The 8,779-nt window shown below is 45.0% G+C and overlaps 1 protein-coding gene across 1 annotated transcript in view; it reads right to left on the bottom strand.

Annotated features, from left to right (window-relative positions):
• LOC111863494 (proline-rich extensin-like protein EPR1) overlaps positions 1-5,023 on the bottom strand; it is a gene marked incomplete at its 3' end in the record, with an annotated part of 6,269 nt that extends 1,246 nt beyond the window's left edge. Inside the window, exons 1-2 of the mRNA XM_023849844.1 lie at positions 4,945-5,023; positions 1-466 (exon numbers count right to left, since the gene is read on the bottom strand). Of these exons, the coding sequence (XP_023705612.1) occupies positions 1-466; positions 4,945-4,959 (481 nt within the window). The remainder of the gene's footprint in view (positions 467-4,944) is intronic.
• Positions 5,024-8,779: the final 3,756 nt, after the last annotated feature.

The following is an 8,779-nucleotide window of genomic DNA, read 5'->3' as shown; positions in this document are numbered from 1 at the left end:
GTTCAGATGGTGGCGGAGTAGGTGGTTTATGTGGTGGCGAAGTAGGTGGCTCAGATGGTGGCGGAGTAGGTGGTTTATGTGGTGGCGAAGTAGGTGGTTCAGATGGTGGCGGAGTAGGTGGTTCAGATGGTGGCAGAGTAGGGGGTTTGTGTGGCGGCGAAGTAGGTGGTTCAGATGGTGGCGGAGTAGGTGGTTTATGTGGTGGCGAAGTAGGTGGCTCAGATGGTGGCGGAGTAGGTGGTTTATGTGGTGGCGAAGTAGGTGGTTCAGATGGTGGCGGAGTAGGTGGTTCAGATGGTGGCTGAGTGGGTGGTTTAAGTGGTGGCCAAGTAGGTGGCACATTTGGTGGGAAAAGGGGCGGTGGATATGATGGCAACACTTGTTGCCCTTGTTGATTTACCCCATTGTCCTTCTGTGCGGGTAGAGCGAGCACCACGAAGCCGAAGGTTGCGATGACAAGGAGTGTCTGCAAACCAGAGAAAAGGGTCGTCACATTCTGTGTCATTAATTGACCCTGTGATTGATCAGTATCTCTCAACTCGTCGATTTATGAGGACTGAACAATTCGTTAAAAAAAAGTTTGAGATTTGAGAGTTTTGATTACGTTTCGTTATTATTTTCTTCAGTGTGAGTTCGACAGACGTCGGTCGGGGATCGATTGTTTGGAGCGAGTGAGTGGTTGTTGGTACTTAAAGAGAAAGTGTAGACAAGTTTGAAGCGCTGCTGTGCTTCGGCCAGCTGGCCTTAAGCATGGCGCTGTTGGCACCCACTCAGTGAGAGGTACGATGGCGTTCCTTGCTGGCTTCCTTTGACAAACAGCATGAAAAGTTACTAGCCAACAAACCCGACGCAACGGAGGAGGTCAACTTAGTTCGGATGGGGCTCGTAAAAATGCGACAGCTCATCCAGACTTCTCCACAGAAAAATGGCAACGGAGATTCTTGGAAACGCCTGCTAAAAAAAGCAGAGACGAAAAAGTCAATATTATGTAAACATGTGGACGGAAAAGCCATGTTCACTGGAATGCTGCGACTCTACGCAGCAATACACAGGGAGCTGATGGAGTCTCTCCTGCGGGAACCCACTCAAGGCACAGAGGATGCGCCCACAGCGACTCTGACGAGGACAGCAGCACCACCAAGAAGGAGGCAAAGGGGGCAAAGGAAAGATGTAGACCACTCCCGATCTACCAAAAGCCGTGGCCAGTAGCAACGAAAAATTTCTTTGCCCCGCTCAGGTCCGTACCCATGGACGGGTGCAGAAGTAAGCGGCGAAGGACCATCGACAGGAAACACTGACAAAAGCAGACCATCGCCTGAAAACCTAACTTCTGAGGCTAACCTCCTTAGCCTTCGGAAAGAAATGAAAGCTGTTGTGACCGGGGAATTGTTCTTCCGGAACACCGCATCCGGTACCCAAATCACAACCAAAGACGTGGCAGATTATAAAGCCACGCGAAACCTACTAAGTCAAAAAGGTCTCCCATTCTTTACTCTATACACCAAAGGAGACAAACCCGTAAAACTTGTCATCAGGCACCTGCCGAGTAACACCTCGACAGAAGAGATCACGATTGCCCTCCAGGAGCTGGGCTACGAAGTCATCAGCGTCAAGCAGATGACGGCGAAACGCCCTTCTCTGATAGGAAGACACCCTGGTATCTCTTCCCCTCTTCCTTGTCACCCTGGAGAGAAACCAAAAATCCCAGGGAATCTTCAAAATCACCAACCTCTGCAACATAATTTTCAAGGTAGAAGCTTACAAATCCAAAAAATTGTCTGACCCAATGCTACAACTGCCAGTGCTTTGGCCACATTTGGGTCCACTGCATGCAGCCTCCTTGATGCTCATGGTGTGAGGGTGGTCACCGCCTCCGTGAATGCCCGGAAAAGGAGAATGCCGAGAGCATCTCAAGATGCTGCAACTGTGAGCTGAAAGATGGGGAATCACCCCATCCAACCAATACAGGGGCTGCAGTCATGCGAAGGAGGAGCTGCGGCAAAAAGCCAATATAATTGCAAATTATTTAGAAAACCTGTTCACGCTGCACAAACTGTGTGACACTGACCATGAACGGCGGGTGGAGGTCCGAGCGCAAGCTCTGCTGACTACCGTCGAAGAAAACCCCTCACTTAAATTTCGACCATGTGACGTCTCCAAAGAAATTCCATCCCTAAAATTAGGGAAGTCCTGCGGAACTGGTGGCATTCCAAATGCATGTCTCAGCCACCTTCCAAGAAGATCACTCGTTCATATAACGCATTTATTTAATCACTGTTTTCGACTCTGTCACTTCCCGGCACCTTGGAAGGAAACCAAAATCATAGCTCTGCCAAAGCCCGGCAAGAACCCAAAATTCCCGCAAAATTTACCTCCGATTAGGCTCCTGTCCACTACGGGCAAACTCTTCGAGAAAGTAATTCTAAGAATAATCCATGGACACTTAGAGGAAAGAAACTTGCTAAACACAAAGTCAGTTTGGTTTTCGTGCGCGTCACAGCACGACACTCCAATGCATGAGGCTAACGGATCACGTCTCTCTTAATTTTAATAACAATATGTCGACAGCTGCTGTATTCTTGGACATTGAAAAGGCCTTTGACACAACATGGCATCCCGGCCTACAATATAAGCTCACAGAGTTACAGTTTTCGACCAGTATCGTAAAGCTGATTGCTTCGTTTCTAACAAACAGAAAATTTAAAGTTTCAGTAGAAGATGAACTTTCTTCGCCCAGGAAAGTCGCGGCAGGGGTGCCACAAGGTTCCGTCTTTGCCCCAGTGCTGTACAGCTTATGTATAAATGATGCCCCCGCGGCACCTGGAATACACCCTGCTCTGTTCGCGGACGGTACTTGTATATACGCAACAGAGAAACATGAGCCTGGTCTCACTGCTGTGGGGTCATGGTGTCAACACTGGAAGACTCAGGCCATCTACTTCTCCAGGAGGCGTAGAATGCTTGAGGACGCCCTACATCTAAACGGACGGAACATCCATTTGTAAATAGTATTAAGTATCTCGGTCTCACCTTCGATAGGAGGATGACATGGGGATTGCACATAGAGAAAACCGCAGCCAAGGCCTTGGGCACGTACGTTAGGATATATTTTTTTTATTGCTCGTGGGGTGGGACTAAGTCCCTTGTACTGCGACCACTTCTGGCCTATTGTACCGGCCCCAGATGATAGGTGAGGGTGATTGTGGAGCAATTGGTGGAATGAAGATTGGCAGGGGAAACCGAAGTACTCGGAGAAAACCTGCCCCAGCGCCACTTTGTCCACCACAATTCCCACATGACGAGACCCGGGATCGAACCCGGGTCATCGCTGTGGGAAGCCAGCGACTAACCGCTTGAGCTATGGCGCGTCCTACATTAGGATATACTCCATATTCAAAAGCAAGCATTTGAGCACACACATTAAATTAATCGTGTACAGAGCAATTACTAGAATAATAATGACATGCCTGTCCCACCTGGGAGTTCACGGCGGACACTCATTTGATGAAACCGCAGCGCCTGCAGAACAGAGTTCTCCGCGCTACTGGCAACCTTGACAGGCGCACGGCCGTCCGCGATTTGCACTTGGCGTTCGAAATTCCGTACGTGTATGATAATGTAACTAAATTATGCAGGAGGCAGGGAGATGTCATCCCAAGCCATGAAGATCCAAATGTACTTGCAATAGGACAAGGAGAAGCCAGGCATAAGAAATATAAGAGGCTTAAACCTGGCGGCGGTCAGGCCTACGACCGTTCGAGTGTCTTAACTGCTCTTTCGGATTGCTAAATAAATTGCTGCATAGGCTGCTGCACATTCCTACACTGACAGATGTCCCTGTACACATTAGTATTAGAATTTTATCAGCTGTACCCTGAAGAGTGTAAAAAATATATATATATATATATCATATTTACTCCAATAAGATATAGCAAGCGAACACAAACTCAAAAAGAAAAAAAAGGACCAACCACTCCTTTTATCATTAAGGAGGACCAAGGAAGAAGGGAAAAGAGGTCTAGGCACAAAACAAAAATATGGCCATGGGTCCCAGCGGGGCCCGATGTCAGGAGTGACTGTGCCGGCTGATTGTCGGCAGTAAGCTTCTGCTCTACTCTGTGAAAGAAAAATAAAATTTTCCTCAGAAGTTAGCAGAATATATACAGTTTGGTGCTGACAGTACAGAACTGATTACTGCATGACAGAAGTTCCATGCGTTGGTGAGAGGGAAGGTTCACCGTGGATTGCACACCGCAGCCTTGAACTCGCTGCAAAATGCGCTGAAAATCCGACCACAATGCCGCTCCCTCATACAGCGCTCCATGTTCGAATGTGCCTGTGAACTGTTACACAGAAGCTGCACGATCACGATTCGGCTTGCAGAGCGTCGTTTGTGACAATAATTTCTACCGCGTGAAGCGAAGGGGACGCAGGATAAGAGAGGCTCTATTAGGGCATTGCGGGCCGAAGCAAACTGGAAATTTGCCCCCAGGACACAAATAACTCCGTCTCGTCTGCCCCCTGCTATTTGAAAGAGATCGAAATTTATGAAAGGACGTTGTTACGTCTAATTAGAATTGTGGGCCCTGTCACGAATACGGCCGTTGAAGTCTTAATTCCTAAATCAGTTTCATGTAGTGGATTGCATAAATGTTCAGATAACTAGTAATGAACGCTCTACATATCAACAATAGTTCTGCAGGCATCAGTTTTCTGTTATCAATAGTTGAATGCGGTGATGTTACGCCGTGTAGTCTTGTAAATGTTGCCCAGATTCTGGCAGAAACATACTGCCTGCATGTTCCGGGTGGAAACGTAAGGCAGGCAAATAGGCAGAGAGAAATGAATAGCAAAAGACCTATAAAATATTTTTGCTGCTCGGATGGGCTGCAATGCCCAACTTTCACTATACCAGTTTCGGGTTGAATGTGTTCTCGCACTTACCTCGTAACGAGCCATTGCGAAGTCCGGTGACAAACGAAGAGGACCCAGCCTTATATAGGCACCCGTCTGTTTGAGCAGGTGTCCCACAGGTCAAGCGATCCATTTCGGTCGTGACGCACTGTGGGGGTGGGACCACTGAATCACCAGATTTGATACAGATGTGTAAAGAAATCCTTTCGTCATGCCTGTTTGTGTTGGCACCCTGAAATAATAATTGCATCAGCACCTTAGCACCTGAGCAGACAATTTGTTTTTGTGTCCGTGGACATTCATATGATACATGCGTGTAGCAGGTGGACAGGGGAAATTGTTTCCTTCATTACGTCAATAAACAAATTGCATATGCTGGCGATGGAAGGTTCTGTACTTGCACAAATATATTTAGGGAGGGCATAAATGCTGTTTTATGCGAAACATTTTTCTGGTGTTTTCATTTACGGATTCTCACAGCTGTATCTGTTAAGGTAATTGTTTGGGAGATTATGCCGTGTAGTCTTTAAAATTATTTAACAACATTTCAGAACGTGGGAAAAAAATCCTTTAAAATGGATGACGTAGATCCCTCCGAAAGTAGATGGCGTACAACTGAGGAGGCTGATTCAGTACTGATGCTATGGATTTATGTTCGGTAGGCTTTCAGTTCGAATTTCTGGAGGCATATTTTTTTTACCCTGCCAATTATTGTGGCCGCGCGAGTCGTGGTTTTGAATTCCATGTTTATCTATGTGTGTTTATGTTGTCCTATGTGTAGGTAGAGGCCTTGCGACGGGCTGATCCCCCGTCCAAAGTGTCATACCTACTGAGTATAGAATTAACGAACGTGAATTGCGACTAGCGCCCACAAAGAGCTATAGAACCATTGATGAGTGAATGAATGAATATTTGATGCCCTGACTTATGTTCTCCGTCGTTTTCCTCACTCGCTTCAGGCTAATTCTATGATACAACTTCGATTAGACCACGACCGCTTCCCTTCTAATGGATTCCAATACACGTTTCACCATTCATACCACCTTTCGAAATTCTAGAGTAAAAGCGCCTTGTTTCGGAAGTTAGATTTGGGGCCCTTTTTTGGTTATAGAATCATGAACTATTCGGACCTTGTTGTATACAGTTTGCTGACTTACCAACGAACAAAGAGTGGTAACAGAATTTGAATATTCTATATCAGCAAGACTGATCCTCAGTTTGTTCAGTTCAGTGCAGATCGGGTCACCATTCCCACAGTAAAGCTGCGAAACTGTGATTCAACTGCGAAAGAGATTTTCTCAAGACACGCACGTATTCCTTTCAGCCAGTTTCGGCAAGACCCTACACTCTCCGAGATATCACGAATTTCTGCTTCCCAAAAAACGTCTTCTTCCGCATACTTTAAAATAATCGTAACGGAGACAGTTGAATGAACTTCGATAAACAATCACATAACCTCTTATACGAACAATGTGCTCTATTATTACTACACCTTGAAGCATGAAGTTCTGGGAAACACTAACCGCCTCTTTGTTTCACTATATATTAAGGATTTGATACGAGACGGACTGCATAGAGAACTAGTCAAAGTGTTCTTATATTTTTGCGTGTATATTAATTGCCGCGGGAACGAGGATATTGAGACGTTGCCTGGAAACTATCGTCTCCATTATTGCAGCTATCAGGCGTTGGGTGTGACACAGACACACAGAGGGCAAGGTGATTTCACGAACTCTGTATTTTTTAAAATTAGGGAAGTAGGCTAAAAATGATTTCATGTGCACATTACAGGAAGTTGTTTTATCTACCGTGCTAGTAAACGGCCGAAAGGCACTGAATTATGAAGTGCGTAACGCATGGCTGTCAAGTGGGCAGGCCCAACGGATGCACTGTTTACGTCGGTAAAGTCCCCGCGAGTGGTCAGCCCCCCGGTCAGTGCCTACATTGCTCTTTATGACCCAATGAACATCCATTAGACCACAATAATTGATTTCACAGCAACAGTAGGGCCCTCTACAATTGACTGCACAGATCTGTTTCTACCGTTACTGCTGTAACAAGTGATAAACAAAATTGTTTTGTGAGTTGTGGCTTAGTTCGTGGTTCCTTTCGGGCAGAAATAATGAAAAAAGGGAATAAAATTCGAACATGTTGTACAGTGCGAGTTTTAGGCTTGTCCAGTTCAGGCGTATCCGCAACAAAGTTAGTCCATTTCGCGCATAGATACTAGGGATTTATTGAGTGTTTTAGTCGAATTGGAATTATGACCGAAAGATGTACTTTGATTACAGTTCATAGTCCTCAAGTGACAGGAAGTTGGAGAAAACTGCATAATGAGGAGCTTCAAAACTTGTACTGTTCTCCAAGTATAATTAGAATGATCAAGTCAAGGAGAATGAGGTGGGCAGAGCATGTAGAACGAATGGGGGGAGACGAGGAATACATGTAGGATATTGGTGGGAAAGCCAGAAGGAAAGAGATCACTGGGAAGACCAAGGCATAGGTGGATGGACAATATTAAAATGGATCTTAGAGACATAGGATGGGATGTTATAGACTGGATTAGTGTGGCTCAGATACGGACCAGCGGAGGGCTCTTGTGAACACGTCAATGAACATTCGGGTTCCATAAAATGCTGGGAAATTCTTGAGTAGCTGCAGAATTGGCGGCTCCTCGAGAAGGTATCAGATCTACGAGTAAATCATCAATTTAGTAGTAATCTTTTCAGACTAACATAACTGCCACGTCAGAATGCCCAGTAAATTCATAAGTTATTTCCTTGAATTTTAATTAGTTTGGTCGTGTGTTTACAGCTGAAAATCATAGGAAAAGTTTTGCTAAAATATAGTATTGAAAATTTAATTATATTATTTATAATTAATTCTAAGTGTAATATTTGATTTAATTTGTGTCAGTTACGTCCGTCGTTTATAAATGCAAGTAATTCATTTAACCCAAGAATGTAAATGCTGAAGAAAGGTACTTACAACCACAAGAACTATTTTGGTTTTTCGAATTGAAATTCTACTTTTGTTAATATTTAATATGGCCTATAAATTTCCATACACGTTAAATATTTTTATGTTTTAATCTGAAGGTCTCAGGTAAGAAAATCTGTTCTGACATCTATGGGTGCTTCTTGGTAGAATTTCTCTGGTATCGCGTTTTAAGCGATGTGAACGACACAGTCTCCAACGTTAATGCCATATTGTTCGTAATACGCAACTCAGTGGTCACGATAAAAATAACGGTACACTCATGTAATTCGGTTTCTATTCGTTAACTATAAATTGTTGACTTTTGTAATTTATGTTTCCAGTTACAGAGCGATACTATTTGATATTCATGTGTTAAAGCGCTGACATTTGAGGAAGGTTCGTAGATCTGTTTCTACATTGCCAATATTCAAGAAAATTCTTAACCGGAACCAGAAGTAAAGTCGATAGAAATGCAGGAGTTAAGTTTGTTATGTGTCTGTAACGCCATGGCGGCATGGGGGCGTGGAGGTATCCCTCGCTGCCTCCACTTGTAACGTCCCTGCGACGGGTGTGGATTGGTTGTCCACCGCTGTCGCCACTTGTAACGCCGTGGTGCAGGGGGGGGCGTGCAGGTACCCCTCCTTGCTACCACAGCTTACGCTGTAAGGAGTTAACACCATAATCCTAGCTTACCCTCAGCTAGGATTCTCCTGTTCGGGGCTTCCTTCCTTACTTAAAGCTGCCACCATTTGTCCTCTCTATTGTGGGAACTACCCCCTAACATATTGTCATAGCTCCCTCTTGGCCACTCCCCATATAGTCTGCAGGTAGCAACGGGTTACATTATTAGGATTATTATTATTACATCTTAAGGGGGTGTTGATAC

The sequence above is a fragment of the Cryptotermes secundus genome, unplaced genomic scaffold (assembly GCF_002891405.2).
Source record: "Cryptotermes secundus unplaced genomic scaffold, Csec_1.0 scaffold34, whole genome shotgun sequence".
Taxonomy (NCBI): domain Eukaryota; kingdom Metazoa; phylum Arthropoda; class Insecta; order Blattodea; family Kalotermitidae; genus Cryptotermes; species Cryptotermes secundus.
Note: the sequence above shows the minus strand (reverse complement) of the source record. Positions and strands in the feature narration are given on the sequence as shown.